Below are 24,722 nucleotides of genomic sequence, written 5' to 3'. Positions count from 1 at the left end.
TTACAAAGATCGATCATCCATTTATGTAAGACCATGAACTCTGTATTTTTAGTCAAATCGCCAGAGTCGCTTGGCAGTCATTTGGCATCCCTACTTTCCGAGGCTGAGCACAGAGTCCAAGAGCTTGGTGGCACTTCGACTAGCATGGGAACTACACTTCTGGAGCCACCAAGTCACAGAGCGAGTTTCTCGACACCGCAGAATAATTTGACAGGATGCGGAGGTAACGCCGAAGATAAACAACTTGCGCTGTGGGAGAGGAGAGCCAGAGCATTGAGAAAAATGTTGCTAGGATTTGATCAAGCCCGTAAGATGATCACCGCTTTGTTTACTTTCATCAAAAAAGTACGCAAATTCAATCTCAATGATCGATTTTGCATTCCAGGTCCGCCAGATATGCCGTTTCTGGTGGCAGTTGATGTTACCGGAACAACTTCCGTAACGGTGAGATTTCAGGAGCCGGATTCTCACGATTCTCCAATCTGTACCAAATTCAAGGTACAGTGGAGCGTCAGGGAAGATTTTTCCATCATATGCGGAGACAGGGAAGTTTTGGACATGAAGCAACGGGAGTGCAGAGTCGACGATCTCACGCAAGGGCAAAGATACTATTTCAGAGCTGCCGCGGGTAATCTGAAAGGTTACAGCAGGTTTAGACCGTCCACCCCTGCCCACGTTACCCCAAGTAGTGAGTACCGATTATGATGGCTGCTTGCTAAATACTAACACTTCTCACCCCGTGAACGGATAACTGGATTTTTGAAAAACTTAATTTATTTCAGGCTGGAGAGACATTGATGGCCGCTTGCCGCGTTTCGCTGGTCGCCTTCAGCAATTGGATACGTTATTTACGGATATCAGGCGACCAGAATACACGCAGGAAACACCGGCCGTACAGCGAAGAAATCACAGGAAAAAGACGACTATCAAACAACTGTTTACAGCTACGAGTAAGTTTCAGAAAAATTTGAGAAGGGGCGTTTACTTGGCGTGTTTGTTGTATCATGAAGATAAGGTGCTAGTCACGAATGAGGACTTCTTGCCGGTTATCGAAATCGACGAAACCTATCCCAGCTGTATTTACAACGATTTTCACTGGCTCATGAAAGTCGCTTGTACCTGGGACGATGTCAAGTCTTTGAGACAAGACATGGAAAAAAGTCATAGCAGTTCAACCATTCATTTTAGGATCAAATTGCTCCAGGCTGCTGCTCAAATGCAAGTAAGTCATTGGTCACCATGCTAACTTCGATATCGTGTCAAAATTCTAAATTATAATGTGCGTTTGGACCTCATGGTCACTGATTGATCTGTAACGTAAGGAATACGCAGTACTTTATGACAGTATACTTTGATATTTTTATAGATTTTTCAATCCACCCGTTTTCATGCACCAACGACACAAATTTTTCCACATTGGACATCGCAGTTCGATCAATTTTGCCGGTTCTCTGCTATTTGTTGAGAAGTTTTCTTCATTGAACGTTCTCATTGGAAAAACATCAGCCTTTTACAAAAAATATTTCAAAATTATGCACGTCGATTCAATTAAGCGGAAAAATAGGTATTCTCGATTAAAGACAACTATTTCCGGAATTAGATCGCTACAGGATTAAATTGTTAAAAAATTAAATACCATCTGAAACGCTGTCAGTATCGGGAAAATTGTGCAGCTAATGATACTTATTGCATCAATATTGTGCTTCAGTATTATTATACATTTAGTATTGTACCTATCATTTTAGTACCCATTGTATTTGTAGCTTTAGTGTGATAATTAAGTACAACATTAGAAGAGCAAGTATTATATTATCTACACTATTCGGAGTTTGAAATTGCAATACGACACTACTGGGTCATCCGCAAACGAATAGCAATGATGGCATGATAAGAATCCGCGAATAGTCCGTGCTAGTCATATTGCTATCCACGGTCTTACATACAGGTCTGGAAACTCTAGTGGTGGGGGCTGAACGCTTAAGAAATAGCATTTAATTCCCGTTGGGGCCGCTAGAGGCGGGACGGTAGAGTAAGGTTGTTTGGGAAAAAGATAGAAAAATTGTAGGGCAGTATCAACAAAGATTCTCCATCAAATCATATTGTTTCTAAAGTTCTCGAGGTAAGTATTAAGTGATATACTTGAAAACATTTTTACGTACATTTGGAAAATTTGGGAAATTTAGAGGTTATGTTTGCGAACATTACCTTACGACAGTGCGAACTAGCGGCAGCGTCGAAAAACAAAAACTGCAGCGTAAGTGTATTTCCCCCACCACGCAAATTTCAATGAGTTTCAAGGCCTGTATGCAATGACCGTGCTGATGTCGCACAAGTAGCGCCACCCTACCCGCGGTGGCAGTTTTCATCGCCAATTTGCTCAAAATCGTTGTCGATATTGACAGTGCTTGAGATCCACTTAACTATAATACAACTGGAAATATCACTGCCGTGGTGGGTTTTCAGCTGAGAGAGATAGCTCGGAGGTAAAGTGCTGTCTCATTCTACCGGATACTGCTCATGCGTGGGACAGTCTAAGCTAAAATGTAATGCTACTGATTTATAAAAGGAAACACGTGCGAAAGGGGTGCACAAGTTTTTAGAAAGACTGTACAGTGCGAAAGAGACAGTACTTCACCTCCGAGCCATCTTTCTCGGCTGAAAGCCATGTAGAGATAGTTCCAGTTGTATTATAGGTCAGCATTTAAATCGTATTTAAATCCAGTTCGAAGATAGAGTCTTTTCATAAAATAATGACCCCGGAATCCGACAAAAAATATACAAAAAAATCTTTCATAGAATACATACGAAGAAAAATGGATTTGTATGAATGAAACATGTTTTTGTACGCTTGCTTGGATCAACACGTAGTTGGCTATATTTTAATTGGAAAAACCAAAGGTTTTTTGCAATGAAAATATGTGTCGAATGTATCTGTTCATTAACTCAATGTTCAAAAAAATTTCAAAACACCACTAATTGGTACGGGAAAAGAAATGGATTTGAAGATCCAATAAAAAAAAAAGGAAGTATACTCGTGAAAGGTACTTTGAATTCCTGAAGTGATAGGTCAATCTTCACCCATGAGATCCAAATGAACGTCATCATTGATAATTTTAACTCATTAACAATGATTTGTGCACTCTTATGCATGTGCGTATAAAGCCGGAGTGGTAATGATTCCTATCTAACTACGGAATTTTTTTCAGGCAGCTCTTTGTATACAAGACTTGGGTCAGTTGTACCATAAACCAATAAGAGACGTGCAAGGAACCATGGTTCTGTCCACTATAAATTACGTTAAATCGCCAAAGCTGGTGTCTGTTTTGAATAGCCGTTGGCTGCCGCTTAGCAAAGTTACTAAAAAACTGATCACCCACGAAGATAGCAGTGTTGCTGATATTCTTATGGCCAGCATCCAGGATCAGATGACCTATCATCAGGTCAGCAGCATCAAGCTATCCAAAGGCTTGTACCTAGGATATCTAAAAATGCAGAGCAGCGTTGACTTGATTCAGGTCGTTGTACCATCCAAGACTCCAAATGTATTACCTCACTGCAAGATACGTGACAACCCTCATGTCTCTGCGTAAGTATAGTTAGAATTAATCACGATCAATCACTTTTGATACAAACAAATTCTGTACATGCAGAAAAATTTTGATACCAATTTTAACTTAGAATAATCCCGTGAACATTACTAAGAACTTGAACAGGCAAAACTTCATTATTACCTATCTACATAGGAGATTTTCACTGAAACTGAAACACCCAAAGTCCAATGCGTACATTACAGTTGTTGTAAAAAGATTATGGCTCAGATGATAAAAAAAAATTTTGCTATAGTATCAAAAAAATTTTATCCGCAGGGAAGAATGGGACTACTTGAAACAAATGACCAGGATTCAGCCCAGTGAGCAATCCGCCATTGAAGATACCGAAGAAAAGGAGAACGCAGCGAACGAAACCCAAGGGACTGAACAACAAAAATTATTCGTGGATTTGGTTTCTGCGACGGCGAGACGACTGTTTGGATATATGGAAATAAATGTTGAAGATTCTCTGAATCATCGATTGTACGATGCCGAAGTGATAGACTTAACATCGGACGTGTCGTTCCTGATAACAGTTCCGCCGGCGGAAACTGCATGCTCTGTACCCGGGACAAGAGAAATTCTTTTGAAGAGAGGAGATCTGCTATCTTTACCTATCCAAGTATTTGAAATGGTGCACCTAATTACCTATCAAAAAGATGTGATAAACAGATACTCGAGATTGAGCTGCATCCTAGAACTTGACACTGCTTTGGCGCAGCATAATCATAGGGAAGCTTTCAGCTCTTCCGAGTTGAGTGTGGCTAAGGACAAATTAATCAAATTACAGGATCTACAATCGCAAGTTAATATTGTATGGAAAGGAGCCAGATGGCTCATTGACGTTATTTCGTTTGCAAGAGACAGAGGTTCGTCACAACAAAACGTGAGTTTTGCTTCATTTTGGTCCTTCTTTTATTTACTTATTTATCCCTAATTGTAAAACTACTTCTCCGTATGCGAAGATTCTTAGAAATTTTAACATAAGTCGCTGATAAAATGTGTGCGGAAAAACAATATCCAAAACTCGATCAAGTATAACTCGAAAACTATAAATCATGAAGATTAAAAGTTAATGTCGAAAAACTTTCAATCGTAACTGAAGTTTTATGTCACAATGTTCAAAAAAATATGAAGGTCGTCAAAAGGTTCTGGAAAGTCAAAAGAGTCATTTTTGTAAAAACTGTCATGTCACGTCACATTGTTATCGACTCGTATCACACATAGCTGTAGAGTGTAGACATTAATTTATAATCTCGTATACTTTTATTTTTATGTGTTATGATATTTATAATGTTAGCAGAAAAATGCCATAAAACTTAATTTATAGCTTTGAAACTAACTCTGGGCTCATGATCAAATTACTACACATATTTTCTAAATCAACACATATGTATACTCTGAAATTTTGAGCTGGAAAAAGCACGGTTTTCGGGAATTATGGAAGAACTAAATTTTTTTCAATTTTTTATCAACTTCGGATCCTTCCAGAATTTTTGAAATATTACAGATTGAAAATTTACTTGAAACCGACATCTCTGTGCTGATAATTTTTTTTATCTGATCTTTAGTTTTCAAGTTATACTTCATTGAAACTCAAACAATATCGCAGATAGTCGCATATATTCTTTGGATTGCTCACGTTCAAACATGATGCCATAAAAATCTAAAAAAAATCTAAGATATTCTGATCACATAACAAAAACATTTCACAAGATTTGAACCAGTTTTGAGGAGGTCAGGGCTTTAGTCAGATTGATTACACGTGGAATATCCCATATTTCGCTACATCATAATTGTAATCACAGATGTATCTGTGTTTTTCTTGAATTCATTCTGACACGCGAAATACATTCATTTCCATAATTTCAGATTGCTGGTCAAATTTCTGGGATCTCGATGAGACATCTGCTGAACCTAGATCGCAATAAAAATAGTAACAGCCTGAAGCGAAGTCTTCTGCAGCTTCCTCCGCGAGATCCTAAGCTAGTGAAATCCAGTCCCGGTCGTGGGAGCTGGCCTGGCCCGAACATAACGAACTCAACGTCAAATCTGCTGACCACAGAATTTAGTAAAAGTGAACAGCAGCTGCCGAGCGGTCAATACATCCGTAAGGGCAGTAACTGTTCGACAATGTCAGCTGGTAGTGAAATGGTAAAGACCTCTGCAATCAGCTCAACAAAAAACAATTTGATCCCAGTACAGAACTCGAGATTACCTCCTTCAAAGTCCGAAGACACGCTACTTCTGACCCACTACAAACACAGCCCAAGAAACAGATCGGCTACAATAACCTCTGCATCTGCCAGTACAAGTCCACTGTTGAGTATAAAGCCAATTATTTATGGAGGATCCTTGCTTAGTGTCTCAACAGCGATGACCAACACGACGAGCATGTTGAGTGTGAGCAATACTAATTCAGATAGTCTGCACTCGTTGAGCAGCGATGAGTTTTCCACTCCCATCTCAAGTGTCAGCCTTAAACCGAGTCATGCAAAGTCGAAAATGTCAAAACCAACAGCGAGTGTTGCTGCAATTGCTAGTTCTGTAATGGAAAGTCAGCTGAATGAAGAAAAAGATGAAGCCATAATGATGCCAGCACCTCTTCCTGGAATTTTACAGGTACGATATCTTAAATTATGTCAAAATTGGTACCATTTAGCAGCGAATGATTGCTTTATTTATTACTATGGCATGACTAAATAAAAATGCAAAGAGCAGCTTTCACACAAGTGAGACACGCTGTGACAAATGCTGCGGTAAAATACCGCTCATAGACTTCAAAAGCTTGTATTTTTATTTTTTCTTAGAGGTTCCATACCTGCATTGTTTATTTGTATATATAAAACTATATTAGAGATGAAATTGTACCTACTAATATTTTTCTTGTAGGAGACTCGAGTTTGACGTATGTACTGAAAATATAACCAGCTCTACACTCAGTCTCCTAACGTAACCTCGGTATAAGTAAGCCTTGCATTCAAATTTTGCTTTGCTTGAAAAAAAAGCAGCTATACACGAATCAAAATTCACAAATTGTACAGCATGAACAGCTTACAACCACAATATCAATCTCACTGCATCTTTCAGCACAACATTTTCATCTAATGGTCTCTCCAACTGTTCCATTTTACGTATACACGATATAATGAAGATGAATTATAACTAGCTCTGTGTACCTAGTTGAAATATTCTGCAATTAGTTCAAATCAAAGTGATCAAAACAAAAAAAAAATCACATAACTCAAATCCTGAAAGAGCATTTTACATAATTTATCAACACTAACAATAATCACTAATGGCAAAAAAATGTTGATCAATGCCATTGAATTAATTGACTTCACTTTTGATCTCATTTATTTTATTTTTTATGACCCAACTCCAAAATTAGATGCATATTTACCTGAAATTTAAGTTTCTGTGAATAACCATGCGAAAAACATTTCTTCAAATATACCAAGAAAATCTTCAAAAATTTGACATCTCTCAAGTGCAGAGTTGATGTTTTTTTGGTAGCACTTACTTTTCACATATTAAGTTTCTATGATTTAAACTACTTGAAATTTGGAATGTTACTGAAAATAAAAAGAAAAAAAAAACAACGGCAATATGGTCTGTCAAATCGAACGAAATTCTCTACTTCTGGACTACTGCCCTACTAAAAATGTTCATGCGTTAAATCGTGTAATGGTTTGAAAGAATTCGGCGTGCATTTATTACATGATTTATTTTGTGAGTTCGATAAAATAAATAAGAAATCACATAATAAATTACAAAAGCACGAATCATCAGACATATGTTACTAGATCAAAAATCATGTAAATCAACTACATGAATATTGGTCTAGTATACCTGATGATTCATGCTTTCGTAATGTATGATGTGATTTTTTCTATATTTTATCGAATTTATAAGGTAAATTATATCATGAATGACAAGCTGAATTCTTGAAAACATCTTATGATTTAACACACGAACATTTTCAGTATGGCGACATTCTTTGCATAGATTTAGTGGGGTATTTATTTTTATTTTTACGTGTTTTAATTATAATATGTACAACCGGCTATGAAATATGCAGTGGGCTTTGTCGCCATTAAATAATCATTACGTTATTGTCACGGGCGAATTTTGATTTTAGTCTTACGTACTTTTGTAGGTATATGCAGCGTACGAAACAGGCTTAGCTTCGGGAACGAGTTTAAAACTTCATGTTACACCCCGAACGACAGCTCGAGAGGTCGTCGATTTGGTTGTGACGCAATTGAATGTTGCTGTCGTCTTGAAGGATCAAGCAGGTCCGATTTACACTGCAGATGAGTTACCAAATTTTTGTTTAGTCGCTGTAATTGGTGCAAGAGAACGTTGCTTGCGGGATGACTTCAAGCCATTACAACTACAAAATCCTTGGAAGAAAGGGCGATTGTACGTCAGACAAAAACAAGACGTACTCGCTGCGCTTGAGCACAGTAGTAAACATACTGCGTATTTATAGCACAAGGAGGTTGACGAGGAAAAAACGCAAAGTCCAACTTAACATAGGTATGCGTTTAAGGTCAACCGAATAGTAAAATTTCCCCGGTAATTTTCAGGAAAAAAGTTAGCAAAAGTCTTACATAAATTTAACTATTTCCATCACTACTTGTAACTATTTTTAAAGTTGTGTAACTAGACGAACTGCAACAATCTTTAACTTGATTATACTGTCATTGAAAGTATACTTAAACTTCCGTTTGAGATTATTCTGAATTTCCAATATTAATACAGTGGCTGAATCATCTCGTCTCAATTAATATTCAACTTCAGAATATATCAAAACGTGCTGCTTTGATCATTGTGAGAAATGAAGACCCAATTTCATATTATTGCCTGTAATTGTCATAGTGTCAGGCAATATTTGCAGAGTTTGTATCGGAAGTTGACATTCCAAATTTGAACGAATGTTTTTGGATGGAAACAGATTTTAGCAAAAAGTATTTTTGAAATTAGTAGGTAGTTTGTACAAATTACTCATATTTGAAACAATTATATTTTAGGTACTGATCTCAGTGTACTAATAGCGACTAAGAATAAACAGTAAATCTAAAAGATGGATTTACTTATAATTATTGCTTCTATATAAGTTGTCATTGGTCAGGATAACGTGAACATGTATGTGTAAAAAGAAACCACAGTTGGTTTCATAAGTTGCGAAGTATAGTTCAAAAACTGTTATTTAGTGAAATGTAAAATAGCCTTCCGAATGATTCTCTTCAATAATAGCATAATGTAAGAAGAAATCTGAAATTACAGTTCTGTTATCTTAATGAATATGAATATGTAATATCTACATTGATCTATTAATCTGTTGCATATAACGGAATAATATTAATTTAAAAAAGGAGAATAGGCAGATATGCACTAGTTAGGATAGCTCTGATTATTGTCCTAGAATTATCAAAAAATGATACGCAATCTATTACAATTAACGTTTATGTGTATACATGACACATGTATCATATAGTGCTCAGATTCAGACATTTATTGACCGTCAAGATAAAAATCGATATTATAATAATCCTCAATGCTCATCGGAACGGGTGTAGATATACGTCGTGCAGATTAAATACTTGTATGTATTATATATATAAAAACAATCGGACAGTTTTTTTTTCGTGTGACCGAATTGTGGTAAAAAAAATGAACAAACGATTCGGTGGCGGCTTGGGCTAAACATCGTTTATTCTCATCTGGATGGCCCATATATTAGTATATATCATATATAAGAGGCATTCTCGATCAACCGAGCCACTTTTTTTTTAGTCCTCCCGGATTTGTTCCATAATTGGTTATAAAGTAGTACTACTTAAAGGCACTCTGTGAATTTTTTCTGATGTTTTAATTTCTTCATTTTTGTGTTATATGGCACATGTTATACATATGTTATATTTTTGATGTCATCTATAATCATGCCAGAATATAACATGTATTGTAAAATAGTACATGGAAAACAGAAACTTAGATGTACCTTAACGCACCTTTCTTTGTAAAATATTTGTTCTACACAGCAAGAATGTCGAGTTCCACGATGCAAATTTTTTTGTAAGTTCCCAATACACTGCCAAATACCCTGTAAAATTTACAGCAAAATCAAAGGTTTCACATTTAAAAAAAAAATACACACATTTTTTTTCACTGAAAATAGCCTTTTTGATGCCATCAAAAATATAACATATGTTGCATTAAATAGTTCATGGAAAAACATAACTTCATGTTAAATTTTTTTGTGCCTGATTTCAATCTTCCATAATGTACAGGTTTGAAAAACAAAACCATTTCCGAAACGTGGAAAGTAAAAAAGCTAAAAGAATTCACAGAGAGTACCTTTGAATAGTACTGCTATAAAACCAATTATGGAACAGATCTGAGAGGATGAACAAAAAGTGGCTGAGTTGGTGGAGCACGCCTTACAAATAGGTTAATATGAATATGTCATAAATAAATAAATAATGCCGTGAACATGACAAGGGCTTATAGACTGCTTTAGTATAGGCCAAAAATGTATAATTTGTAGATGAAAAAATCGTTGTGTGTTGTTTTTTAGTTTTACGTTGAATATAAATCTTTAGTTATATTTAGAATTCTTTGATTTTCCATTTTAATCTTTCCGCTACATAAAATAATAGAAAACTTTGTTGCATTTCGTTTTTTGCGCTGAAAAATTTAAGGTATGTTCCAGAAAAGTGGAAGAACATATTATTCCACAGAAAAACTCAAAATTTAAGAATCACTCTTAATTATGTTAAATGTGGTGTTATATTAGTACCTATTTAGAATAATAGAAGCGATTTTAAAGTTGTCGATTCAAAAATTTGGTATATATATATATGTATATATATATGTGTATATATATCCATAAATTAGTTGGGAACATTACGAATTACTCTATGACACCAAGTATATTTAAAACACACACTAATTACGGTAACAAGAGGTGTATGCTAATCGTAAGTAACATTAAAAAATCTTAATCGAGATAATAATATAGTTGATTTTATATTATTCCAATATTAAAAATTTCATTGAAAATATATTTGTTGCAAACTCGAATGTTAGGAAAAGCATGAATTCAAAGCACCTTTCATAATTAAATATACAATTTTAGGTCAGTAGAAATCTTTGTGTTCGCCACGATTAGACATAGGAAGTATACACGGTTTTACGAAAAGTTGAATACTTCACATGTATTCGTACAAGAACTGCCACCGATTTGATTTGCTTGAAGGGTATGAATACAGATCGGGGCATCATATTGTGTTTATCAAAACATCTGAAGCAAAGATATCAAACTAAAAAAAAAACGAACACTAAAAATAGTGGTGCACATATTTTTCTATCTGACAACAAAAAATTGTTGTTAAAATGTATGATACGAGATAATTTTAGGTTTACTTTGTGTTATATAGCAAATATCAATGTTGAATGTAGAATATTCGATTGTAGATAAGTATTATTGAGATTAGCCTGTTAACAGTGGGACTGGTCGATGTACCGACCAGCAGTCAGGCTGAGGACTCCACATACGAAATTCATTTAACTTATTTATAAATTTCACGTCTAATAAAAGGTCGATTTAAACTGATATTTCCCTGCCGTTAAAAGGTTAATATAATAACATATACATACAATGATAATTATTGATATACGAATACCTCCATACATGTATATTAAATGTAAATTTATATACATCTACCAGCGGAAAATGTATGTAAGCGATACAAAGCTTCACATCTCAAATAGTTTCATTCATTATTTCAACTTGTATCTTGATATATCAGTAATTGGAGAAATTTTCTAATTCAAAATTGCAATTATAAAAGTGATGCTATTGTTATCCACACGGTCGTTGACTAGTGTAAATATGCACTGCATCCAGTAAAATCCGTAAATATCTGGCGTTCAGTAATTTCTGTTTCTACATGTTTTCTTGTGTGGACTACTACTGCTGGGGTCTTTAGAATTACGGATCGTTTGCGCACCCTGTAGAATACCTACCTATAAATATATATATATATATATATTACAATAAGAGTATGTACATTGGATAAAGCTCTAAATATTATGGATTCGATGTTTACAGAAAAAGCTTTGATTAAAGACACTGTGTACGAAGACCTTGCGGAAATAAAACACAAATCAAATGTTTAAGCTTGTAATTGAAAGATAAATTATTATTGTGTGTGGTACATGTGACATGATTCCGAAGAGGGAAAATTTGTGCCTGATGGTAAGTGGAGTTTTAAGGATGCGATACTTCTTCTTGATCGACCGAATTGGCTGATTGTGATTTTTCGTTGTTAATAATAAAGTGATGAATGGAATTTGTTCAAATTTCAACGGGCTATTGCTCTTTCATCGAAGAATTGGAAAAAATGTATTAATATTCCGAATACTATCACAAGGGTGTGTATGCGATTTCCGACGAGAGTGAAGTTTTTAGTGTGAGCTGAAGGCTAGCGCTGCGTTCATACGAATACAAGTGTGAAGTTGGCGGCACAAATCGCAGATCACATCGCCCATCCGCACGAGTACACACGTCATTTTTTTCAACACCAGCAAAGGGGAGTTTGATTTGAGAAGCAGTGAAGGTGCCACTGAAAGCGCGTAAAACAGAGGTTAGGTAACTTTGTTTAATGAGAGAGTGCGTAAAAGTTGTGTTGTCCAAAGTACGCATGTGCCGAAGTTGTTGTACAGGTTCCGAAATTCGAAGTTTTCAAGCAAGGGTTGTAAAAAAGCAATAATAAGAATTCAGACAGAGACTGTCGGATTTTTTATGTAGGGTATATAATCTGCAAACTCTAAGCGATGTTTGCATTCTTGTTGCTGTTTCACAAGCTTACAAACTATAATAACTAAACAGCCTACGTAGAATTAATCGAGTAAGTGACGCAGCTTGAGCAGATTCGAATCAGTGCAATTAATTTTCACCCTTCCTTATTTTAACCCTTTCGAAATATTAACCCACACCCGTTGTATGGAGTAAATCATAGCACATTGTTGCTAATAGAAGTTTGGGAAAAACACTGTATATGATCTAAGGGAAAATCTAGATCTGGGGAATTTTTGCAGCCACTTTCTAAGAATCTTTTTTGTTGAATGGCTGAATCTATTTCAAATCATACAGACCACAGGTCGTATTCCATAAATGTTCGTAACTGAAGTATGTTCTTCAGCGCACAAAATAAGCGGACACGTATATATTATTATTACGCAAATGAATTTTTTTCACGCCTCATAACGATTTTTAAGATTGCAAGGTAAATATGATTTTTTTCTGATATTTTACGTATAATTTCCGAAAAATAACCGCCAGTTTCACAGTTTTGGAGCGTTTCTGAAAGTTATTTTTTTGAAATACGTAGAATCTCACACTCCGTCGAATCAGATACCAAAATTCGAAAAAATTGTATAATTGCGAAAAATATAGCAATTTGAAAAAAAAATTGTTTTTTTGAAAAAGCTCAGTTTCGACTTTTCTGAAAATTTTGTATGTTTGGTAGGGAGTATACACTATGTACCCTATGAACGGCAATATCGATTTATTATGATTTTTCGAGATACTGATTTTTTTAATTAGTTTTATATGGTTAGATACGCTCGTGAGTAGTATACGGAATAAAGCCTTCTCCATTAAATATAACTCCATTAATCATTTCCCTACATATGCGAATACCTGCGAAAATAATATATCAGTTACTCCGGAATACAAAGTTGGGCCAGATTTCAGCGCAGAGTTAGTAGTAGCGACTTTTGCCACTCATTGCGTCTGTGTTCTTTGGTCGTTCAAATATTACGATCATTAAGTGTTGACCAAGTGTTGACAGCTGCCTGGTTTACATATTTCGATCGACCGAAGAACAGGGACGCGGCGAGTAGAGGAAATCGGTACTACCAACTCACACCAAAAACTGGCGCAATTTTTGCTGGCACGCAGGCTTGAGTTTCGTTTCCTTCTCTCTTACTTCCTGACTGTAACCAAACAGCAGAATTCCGATAGACTGCCGAGGATCCATGTGAATTAGAAATTTAAACTGCAGAATAGCCAATGCTAATTGTAAGTTTAATAAAAATATTGCAAGCTAAATTAATTTTTTAAACTAGATTTCGCCCAGTGCGAAAGGGAAACCCAAAAATTAACTGACGGAGAAAACTCATTATTTCCAGCTCTGTCGATACGAATCTGTACAAAATATGTACATTCGCCACACGTAAATTTTTACTTATTACAGTTAAATGTTTCATCTTCTTGGATATGTATTTATCAAGTGTTTATTAGATTCGTGTACCTATCACTTTATTTTTTTCAAATAGAGTATCTAATACTTGATGTTGTACACGAAAAAAGAGCGCTGAAACCGTATCTTTACCCAGTATCCTAAGCTCCCGATTTACAACTGGCTTAGCCGCTTGAACCCGGATTCTCGCAAGCGATGGGTACATCAACCTGACCCACTTCACTTAAGGGGTATGGCCTTAGTAGAAGGCATAAAATCATGTGTATATTCGAAATTTTTTTTTTTTTTACACGAAAAAAAAGTTTATTCATAAAAATATCAAATAAAGTTCTTTAAGTATCGAACTAAATTTTTTTTAATTCTTTCAAAATGAAGATTGCCGCCCACAGCGCGTTTCCGGTGGCACATTTTTTTTTTACGCTCCGCTGCATGTAAAATTACGTCCGTAATTTTGGACCTCAAACAAAATAAAAAAATTCTCGTTATTTTACATCTAAATATGTAGAGAAGAGTTTTTCAAAAATGGCGCGCATTTGAACTTGACACCTTCATTTTTTTCGAAAAATTTCGTATAAAATTACTCAGAAAATGAGAAGTTTTTAATTAATCAAAATACCCCTAGGTACTTCTATGTGAAATGCAATTACAAAGAATGTGTCAAAATTTGAAGTTAATCGGATAAAAATTGTGGCCGTGATTTTGAATGCAAATTTAAAAAATGCTGTTTTGAGAAAAACGCGTTTGAAGTTTTGAGTAGTATAAGAACGAGAAAACGAGTGTTTGTCGACTAGCGTCCTTCTCAAATGCTTGGCTGTGCCTAACTAACTGAACGAGACGTTCGACAAGTGCAAACTTGTCTAGACTAGTTAGTAAATAAATGATTTCAATAACATCTGCCATATACCTGCTCTAGTCCCTTAAAGTACCTTCCCTTTAGCTCGCTGCGGAACAGACGGCCTTGTACTAAATTTGAAAACCGAGTACTTAGAGATTTTTCCCCGACGTAATCTTTTGGGACATCGTTTTTGAGGGCCTAGGGGACCATTAGACCAAAAAAAAAATCGATTTTTCAAAAATTCTACAGTGACCTAACCCCTTAATAATATTACTTATTTTTCCTTGATTCTTCACTACGACCTTTTCCTCAACCTCGCCCTGTCCGGGAAGTCCTAAAATGCACGTTTTCCAACCATGTTCCTAAATGTGCCATACGCAAAAAATTAACCTTCAATGTCAGGAGCTATACATTGTATATAGACGTATTTGACTGGACCATTTGAACATGAAAATTTGCTTGGAATAGTGGGAAAGTTATACTCGATGATGCGATGGATGTAACAACGATTCGTAGAAAAACCTCTTCCGAAGGATCTTTGGCAGCTTTCTGCGCAATCTGAATAAGAGAAAGTCTAAACTACTAATCTCGGTAGGTATAACTACAAATAATAGGTTTGTTGTCTACCATCCGTTATATTTATAGCTCTCGGAACTGTCTCGTCTTGCAAATCAAACATACAGACAATCGTACGCTGATGTATAACGCAATACATGAGGGGAAATTTCGCAAATAAGTGTACGTGAAATATTTGATGTAGTTATGTATAAATTGCATAAAGAAATGTGACCCCATTAAGTATCGGGCCGCGGAATCGCGATGCTGTGCGGCGGAAAATGATCGTCCAACAGAAGCACCGTTGAATATAACTTCGTACTTACCACAAATATGTACCTGGTTAAAATTGGCAACACAACTAACTCGGAGTTCGTTATCGATCTGAAAAATCTTTTATTGTATATTTTGACAGAATTACCATGCTATTCCATTTCAAACTTTCCTTTCTTTCTCGATAGGTCGAAAATTTTCGGAAATGTTAGTAATTTAAACATCACTCAATAATGTCAGTGACGTCAAAACGGAACTGTAACACCTAATAAGTATAACCACTTGTACAATTCTCATCTATTAACGAAAAACTTGACTATTATCTACGCGATGCGCTTACCAAATCGGGGAAACGAAACAATTTTTACATCAAAACCGAGGTACTTGCAGTGAACTCGCCCTGCATACCGACCGTGCGTTGTATATCTTCATTGCCAATGCAGTTTATACAGGGATTTTACAGTTAAATTTGAATCACGAACAGCGTCAGAGACGTTCGGGTCCGTGCCGGTTCGGTCACCGTTGACCCGCTGCGTATTTGCCCTCGACTGACCTCGATGCGTCCACAGCCTGACCTACTGCGGAACGAGGCTCGTAACTTTGCACTTGTACGTGTACCTGCAACGTATGCGGAGGCACAAATACGTATTTCGTACGCTCACAACCAAGCCTCGAACGGAACCTCACCGCCGTAGGATCCATGCCTGGAATTATCATCACATTACCGGCTAAGAACAGAAACGAAAAAAACTATTCGGAACATTAAGGGGGTGTCCCAGTGGTTTCCGACTTTGTCGTATGTATCTCGACTTATCCAAGTTCACGTATCTCAAACGCAAAAAGGGCATAACAACCTCATTCTGTTACAACGCAATTCTGAACAAAAACACTCCAATGCATTTGTATTTCAGGCAGAAATGAAGAAATGATATGGATTCTACGAAATCGCAATGGTAAATTTGAAGAATTCGTGCCGTTTCTTTATTTCTACGCCAAATTAGAATGCGTTGGAGTTTTTTTGTTCAGAATTGCGTACAGAATGGGGCTGTTAAGGTATTTTTCACATTTGAGATACCTGAACTTCTGTATTTGAAGATTTATACGTCAACGTCAGAATCGACCAAGGCATCCCCTTAATAATCCCGATGTACGCGTTATCCGCAGCCTTGATTAGGGCCAATCTTGCTTTTTGTTTTCTTCTCTTTGTACTCACACCTCGAGACGTTATGCTGCCTATGGCAGCTCCAGATTCTGAACAGGTGGTTTTACACACGTTAGAAGGTAGAGTTAACGAACGTTGATACGAACATGCATTCCTCAACGGCAGATTGCGTTCGTGTAATTTAATACAATTCGAATTAGCGCGTCTGGCTTGAATTGTTCTCACGGGTTTCTATCTCATTGTCAGAACTTCTTCTTGCTGTTCGCCACAATCCTCGTTGCAGTATCTCATCGAACGTATTATGAATATACAGGGTAGGCAAAAAAAAACCGAATCACTTTAAAATATGAATGAAATCCAAACCCGTCGACTGATTTTTAGAAACTGTTTTTGCTTGATATTAGACGCATACCTAAGTCTTTCATTTTGCAATTGAAAATGTGAAAAGTCTGTATTCCTTGCTAAGATAAATAGTTTTAGAAACCGGGTTTTGGAAAAGTCACTAGGAGGATGAAGAAAATTAATATTAAAGAACGCTCAACTTAATATTCACCTTAATTTGTGATTCAAAGCTTAACACTGGCATTACAGTAATTCTCCTAGATTCTTTTCATATGACATGAAACGATTCTTGTTACACTACAGTCAAAACGCGCGGTTTGAGGTTAAAGTTCCATTTTTGGTACATTGTCAAAAAAGTCGGACGTAAATGATGTCGAGAGCTTGACCAAAGTTGATTTAACTAACAGTTAATTAGAATTCAATCAGAATTCAATCAGGAAAGATCGAAAACTAGGTAGATAAAATGAACATTTGCGAGATTTTTCGAGACGGCGTAAAGTCAGACTTTTTTAATATTGGCTAATTACGTTTATAGTCGTCGGGGAAAATTATTCACTGATCCGTGGAAGATAAAGTCAAATAGTTTGTTCTTACTCTTCAATGCACGGAAATTTTGAAATACGAAAGATAAGAATAAGAAGAAACACACATTGTTGTAAGCTTTTTATCATTAATTGAACCAAAATAAATCCATTTCCAAATCATAATTTAATATGGAAATTATGTTGAACATTTTTCATTGATTTTTTTTCATCTTCCCAGCAACTTTTTCAAGATCCGTTTCTCAAAAACATTTATCTTAGCAACGAAAGAAGATTATTGAGATTTTCAAAGACGAAACGAAAGGTTTATTTTACTAATTTCATGCAAAAAAAGTTTTTAAAAATCGGTGAACGCCTTTTTATTTTATTCACGTTTTAAATTGTCCCGTTTTTTTGGCCCACCCTGTACATGTTGCAGTATGTGAACCTCGCGGGATAGCCTTATTCTAGGGCATCGACTAGGTTGTTGAGGGGGAAACCCGTCTTTGAAGAGCGGAAAAAAGGGTTTTCCTGATTTTATTTTCGCAGTAATAACTGAGGACCGTGTGTTTTTTTTTTTTTTGATAACTTTAAACATGATGTCAAGAGAGTCGGTCATCCAAGAATCGATACTTTTTATTAATTTCATTCGATATATTCGCGCGTCGAGTATTTATCAAATTATTATGTATGTTGATAAGCTACAAAAATCTCTTTAAAGACACGGAAATAAAAAATATTAAAATTACGAATAAAGGTTTAGATATCGAAACTTAATTTCAAAACTCGCTTCAAAACGGTTAAAAATCAAGTAGATTTGATCAATTTTAATCTGCCATGTCTCATTTTATGCAGAAGACTATAATTTACTACGAAGTTTCTGAAACAGATTTTTTCCAGTAGTCAATTCAGTATTCCCATTTATTGATCATGATCAATCATATCGAGGTAATGTTATTACTTTCAATATCTAACCATGCCAATATGCGACAAGAATGTGTTACAGTGAATTTATAGGAAACGAATCCGATGTATTTATAATGCACACGTTTCATCTGCTTTACGTTTATAATTAATTCTATTTCGAATGAAACGTCACGGAATTAAATTTTATGAAAAACTTTACAAATTTTGGTTCATATCCGTAGATGAAAGAAAATGTAAAATTTCCGAAACACATTTCTATCAGCTGATTTGAAACGAGAAGATTACTTGTCGCACTGTTCGTGTCACTCGCTCAAGAACCTTTTTTGCAAGGAAAATCGAATTCAAAATTCACTATAATGCTCCTGACGTTTATTTTTAAATTTCGTTTCTGCAATTCTTAAAAGGCAGCAAACTCGTAGCTCATTAGGATGACTTGAAGCAATCCTTTTTGGAATGTCTTCGAAATTTTTCAACAACTAAATTTAAGCACAGTTATCATTACGAGTAACAAACTTGACATGGTCAGAGACACATGTTTGTTTCCACCGTAATAATATCAGTGTTTGACGAAATTTTCTTTTCCATCAAGTAGGTCTTAAATAACAGACGGACGATATAGCGGTATACAAACAGTTAAAGCATGGAGTCTTCGTCACGTTGACGAAAAAAAAAAAAAAAAATACCGCAAAACCTGGAAATTGGAGCAGCAAATGTATCCGCTTCCGGATCACCGTTCGCCACAGAGGCGAATTGGCTGTGTATGTATATGACATCGGTTGCAGATATAAGGTGACATGCCATATTGAAAAGAGCAACAAAGAAAGAAGTGTGACTCGAACTTCTCGATCAAAGAAATACCGGCCCAATTCTTTCTCCCCACTTCGGTCAATTACTGACCGTCTCTTGTCCCTCGATGTCCTCCTCCTCTAACGATTCTCGTTAGACGTTCTACGCATTTTACGGTATTATAGGTATTCAGACTAGAAATGTATCGGTGAGAAACGGCCGTGAAATCACGAATAAGAAACGGAAATAAATCGGAAAAAATAGATTGAACATCTGACAATACTTAGAATTAGATGTATCGCATTCCGATTGTGAAAACAGTAAATTGTACGGTTCTAGGATTAATTACCAGAGAGTAACCAAATTCTCGTTTTTCAGTTTGCCATGACGCTTGACATCCATTGCGAGTCAAACGATCTATTTTATAGCGACGATTGTTTACGAATCTGAATCGATGAATCATTATTGATTTAGTGAATTGGACAGAAATGTTGATTATAAGATGCTAGACTTGCACAGCAAACTAATTAAATTTTCTAAATTTGCATAAATTTCATTGCTTCTGAGTTGACGATAGTCCTTAAAATAATCACCATATGCACTGCATGTACAATATGAGATTAGACGAGTGGTACCGAGGTATATATTATTCATATGTGCGCACAAACACACACACATACACACAAAATTTCATGTCAGTGACACAATTTCATTTGTTATAGGTAGTAGGCACCAAATACTAGTAAGATGGATATGGCTACAAGACGCTTCAAATACTGTTGGAATTACAAGAGTATGTGGCAAAAGTAACTATTCGGTGTGATTGTAGGTGTCAGAACTAGATTGTCTGGTTATAGCAAGATTAAATCTGTTTATTTATTTGACTAAATTTATTTCAATCAAATAACTCCTTATATCAATTTATTCTTGATATTTTAATACAAGTTTATCGATACATCAATGCAGTAAGAAAAAGAACGTTCAATGAGAGAACTATCTTAAAACATTTTTATCCTTAAATATGTGACACAATAACTATAATTATACCTGGAGTAACAATATTATCGTCAGGTTTACGCTGCGTGGATAAATAATGTATAGCATAACTATGAAAGTATAAACTGATGAGAGTGTTGAGCCTGTATTACGTTTTACTGTAAAATCATATGTTATAAAGGTAACTGCAAGTTTATCTCACTGCTGATGAAATTTTATACCTACCTTACTAAATTCACTAAGTTCCTGCCAATCAAGAAATTTCTCATCTGCAAAAATGTTGAAGTCGAATCTTGCAGACTTTATTAAATTTCGATTGCTAAGTATAATTCATGGCTCAGATTGTTCAGAAAGCGACTTTTTCAAGTGAACTCACGACTCTAAAACTTCATTTCATGTCACGATTAACATTCATTGTTTCTTCACTTTGACGCACAAGAAATCACGCAACCTATAAAATTCGGAATTATAGATTTCATATTCGCAAACGCCCGGCATGATTCCGTTGTATAGGTAAGTAAATATGTTTCAGAAAAATCACAAATTCAGTTATGCGACAGATTGTGAGTAACGATCAGGTAAGAGGAGCTAGCATTTCTTTTCAATTTTCTTATTCGTGCTAAAATATTAGAATTTCACTTTCCGCTTTTATCCGAAATGAATTGATTTGCCACACTGACGATGAGACTAAAACTACGTAATTGAACCACATGAAATTCTTCGCTTCAGGTGCCAGCATCACAAAGGGGTGAATTTCATGAGCGCCACAGCAGAATCCAAATATTATTTGAATTAATACCTTTTAAACGTGAAAAAAGTTGAATATTGCTTATCGATTCATCAGCTTATTCTAAAAAACTCGTTTGAAAATTGCCTCAAACCTTACAACTCTTCCAATGTACGTGAAAATTAAGACGGAACTCATTTAGTGTCGAAATGAAATATCTCTTCACACCATTAAGTTTTTTTACTAACAATCTAGCATCCTTATGAAAGACACAGCGTGAGGCTTGCTTTTCGGTAATCTCTACTCTTCAGAAACATCATCATTAATCTACTGAGAGTAGTTCTCCTGTTATATCCTGTGTCCAAATCAAAACTTCGTATTGTTCCTTAGAATTATTCGGTGGTGAAGTGATCTACAATTTTGCATACATAGAAAGATGTATTCGTCAGTTTTGAGGACGTTCATGACTCGTGAAACAACCAAGAATTCAAATTTTTTAATGAAGAAAACCAATCTGCCTCTAATGGGCTAGTGAAAAAACCTTGATTACTAAAAAATTATGAGAAAGTTCTCGAAAAACTCACAAGTATAACTGGTGTGATGAAATCACCGCCTGAAATTTTTAACAATTTTGGCAATTTTTGTCGCAAACGAAGTGGTTCGTGAAACTTTAACCACAACTTATTATGATTAAAACTAATCAACCAGATTTTTTTGTTTTTTTTTTTGTTTTTTGATGATCTTAGGAACGTCTTTAGGTATGGTCCGGAACCTCCTCCGTATATTTAAATTTTACTATGTTCCACTTTGAATGATTTCGTGATCGCGCGCCGCCTTAATTAAGGGACGGTTTCCTGAGGCCGAGAATTGACCTGTTCCCGAATGAACCAGAAATGATAAGCTGGAGCATCGGATGTAGCATTTCTCTACATGGTGCCCCACCTGCGCGACGCGCACCAGGAGGCCGAGGCATAGGTTTACCCTCGCAGTATTTGGGACACGGGCTTTCAGTTCCTTCGAGGCTCACTTACCAAACGGACGCCTTCTCCTCGGCCTCGAATTCGTTGCGTGCCGGTTATCACGTCTCTTTCCATTGAGGAGAACATTCGGTATTTTCACCGTAATCGTAATATTGACGCTCTTGTGTGGCGGCCGCTTGTCGTTTAATACGACAAATCTTTATCAGACCGTCTGTGTATTATTTCGGTAACGGGAGAGACGATGTTTGCTTATATTTCGCTACGTACGTATAGAATATGAAAATCTAGTACCTTGTATACGAGGCATTCCATACCAAATCACCGAGCTTGTGACCCTGATCATTCCGCTGTTTTTTTACTTTTGCTTGACATATCACAGTCCTCACTCCGAAAACCACAAAAACGTTTTTTTTTTCTTCAATTACGTTCCAAATTTTTTTTACATCCGATCAATCTAATCAAAAAAACAATCATCATTTAGTTATTTAGTAAATTTAAACGAGTTCTGTTACACATATTGAACATTTGAAGACAAAAAGGGAAATGGGACACCGAGTCCGGCTAGTTTTTTTTTTTAGAGAACTTTTCATCCGAATCATTTTTGCATAATTATTTATTAAATTTGTAGTGGATAAATTGTAAGGAAAATTTGTAACTACTGATCAATCAAAGTTGTTAAGAGACTAAAAATTAAAATCCCTTTGTTGGAGAAAAAAGGAAAAATCCTTTGTCATACTCCCGTTTCGCTCTTAAGATCATCAATGAACATCACAGAAATGAGTTACTAAAAATTAAACCATTATTGTTCTTGAAAAAGCTTAATAGTCTGCAAACAAAAATGTCTGGGTTTTGCCGCGAGGACTGTGATCGATGTAAGAAAAGAAATCCGAGAAACAGTCCGCGTCACAGATTACGTGATTTGACATGGAATGTTCCATATGTACAATAAGTGAAGTGTTTCATTCCGAACCAAACAAAAACATGCGATTTTTGTCCAAACTCCTTTTAATTTTTTTGATCCTTTACGGAATTCTAGTTCGCCTTGTCATATTTTCCGCGCGAAACATGATTCAAAAAGTCGGGAGAAAATCATGATTGTTTCTTTCAATTGAACCTTGAAACACACAAAAACGCAATAAAATCCAAAAAGGTTAGCATAGCCGGCCGACCAATTTGACGTATAGAATACCATAAAATGCGTAAAATATGTACAAATGTGGCTCATGTTCGCAAGTTATTCAATACGCTGGTGCACAATGATATTAGATTATACCATACAGAGCCTTTTTTCCGCTGTGAAATCGTTTTCTAGCCTAGAAAGAATTAGTATTGTCAGTCCGAACGTACGCGAGAAACTCTATAGCCGCAACCATTGATATTTCGTAACTTGGCCTCAATGTTGATCCACGCGAAGAATCCATACCTTATACTCTTGATACCATTTTCTTGAGTGGTGCTATAAAATTATCGATATGAAAATCGTGCGGAGATATTTTCAAATCAGTCGTTCATTTTTAAACTGTCGTTTTTTCCCTTGCTGTTTACTCATTATTTTTTAAATACAAACTTGCAAGTTCATTGAATGCATTTTACAAGATACAAAAATGCTTCACAAACCAGAGGTAAAAACAAGGGAATTTAACAGTATTTACTTACAACATGTATGAAACAGTTGAGCGGTAGACGAAATTAGTGCTGCGTTGATAACCGAATAACGATGAGGATTAGTTAATGATTAGGACGTGCATATCTGCAAGTTGCAGCGTTGATTAATTTTCCACACATAATTAAGCAAGATAAGCAAGGAAACGGACTAGTCGATTTAAACAACACGATCGGATGATCTAGTTGAAGTTTACCGATCCATTAGTAATCATACAATGAGTTGTACGTCGCGGATATGCCAGAAGTAATTTGACTAACGAACTTGAGAGTGAGATTGATCATACATCATATCTTTTATTTAAATTGATACGAACAATTGCAACTCGTTATGGAACATGCTTTTTGCATCTGTGCAAAGTGAAAATTTCAAAAGATACAGTATAATGTTTCTTAGCCATTTTTAACTCCAAATACTCACCGTCGGAAATTTTTAGAATTTTTACGATTGTAATGTTCACTTGATGTTCGAGGTTATATAACTGCATTTGTAGCATAATGCAACGATATAAACTCTTGTCAGTCAAACCGTATGTGGTACAAATCTGACTGCTTTCACTGTAAACAATACATCGTAAGCGCTCAGTGACATCTGGAGATTATCATCATCAGTTCCGTTGGCTGAAGTTATATAAAAATTGCTAGCCCTGAATTATTTTTCGTAATGGTTTATCGGGTCTGGGCGGATTTTGGGGTAATTCGACGACCCTGCACTTACCGACTCGTTCTTTGAGAGCTCAATGTAAATCGTGTCGGCATAGCAGAGTACTGCAATTTTCTCCCCTGTTCTTCAGCTCCTTAAAGCGGTTCATAACTGTCCATAAATCTAACAGTTTTTATACATATTCGGTTAACGTCAGTTGAATCATCAGTCGGAGATAATTTGTTTGTGCCGTTGACTGAAGACTGCCAACGACAACCAGCTATGGGTATTCTTTTGAAGCAAATGAAAGGGATCCGTGGGCTCGGAGGTAATGGCAGTGCCCTACATTTATCGACTCGCTCATGAGGCTTGCAATGTCAGTTGAGTCGGTAGCGGTAGGAAATTTTTGTATGAAACCTCTCCTCACCGTCCCTCGTCTAGTTACGCCG

General features: G+C 35.9%; 1 protein-coding gene across 3 annotated transcripts in view; it reads left to right on the top strand.

Moving 5' to 3' along the window:
• LOC124177255 overlaps positions 1-11,002 on the top strand; it is a 247,152-nt gene extending 236,150 nt beyond the window's left edge. For 2 of the 3 annotated variants that reach the window (XM_046559419.1, XM_046559418.1), the window contains 7 exons: positions 53-307; positions 386-688; positions 783-1,222; positions 3,207-3,586; positions 3,867-4,476; positions 5,463-6,212; positions 7,750-11,002. In XM_046559419.1, coding sequence (XP_046415375.1) covers positions 53-307; positions 386-688; positions 783-1,222; positions 3,207-3,586; positions 3,867-4,476; positions 5,463-6,212; positions 7,750-8,085 — 3,074 coding nt within the window. In that variant the 3' untranslated portion in view covers positions 8,086-11,002. Of the gene's footprint in view, positions 1-52; positions 308-385; positions 689-782; positions 1,223-3,206; positions 3,587-3,866; positions 4,477-5,462; positions 6,213-6,482; positions 6,558-7,749 lie in introns of all 3 variants that reach the window. The other variant, XR_006869566.1, reaches the window with a different exon arrangement.
• The last annotated feature ends 13,720 nt before the right edge of the window (positions 11,003-24,722 follow it).

Source organism: Neodiprion fabricii, chromosome 3, assembly GCF_021155785.1.
Source record: "Neodiprion fabricii isolate iyNeoFabr1 chromosome 3, iyNeoFabr1.1, whole genome shotgun sequence".
NCBI classification, from domain to species: Eukaryota; Metazoa; Arthropoda; class Insecta; order Hymenoptera; family Diprionidae; genus Neodiprion; species Neodiprion fabricii.
This window is presented reverse-complemented; position numbering and strand designations above follow the sequence as displayed.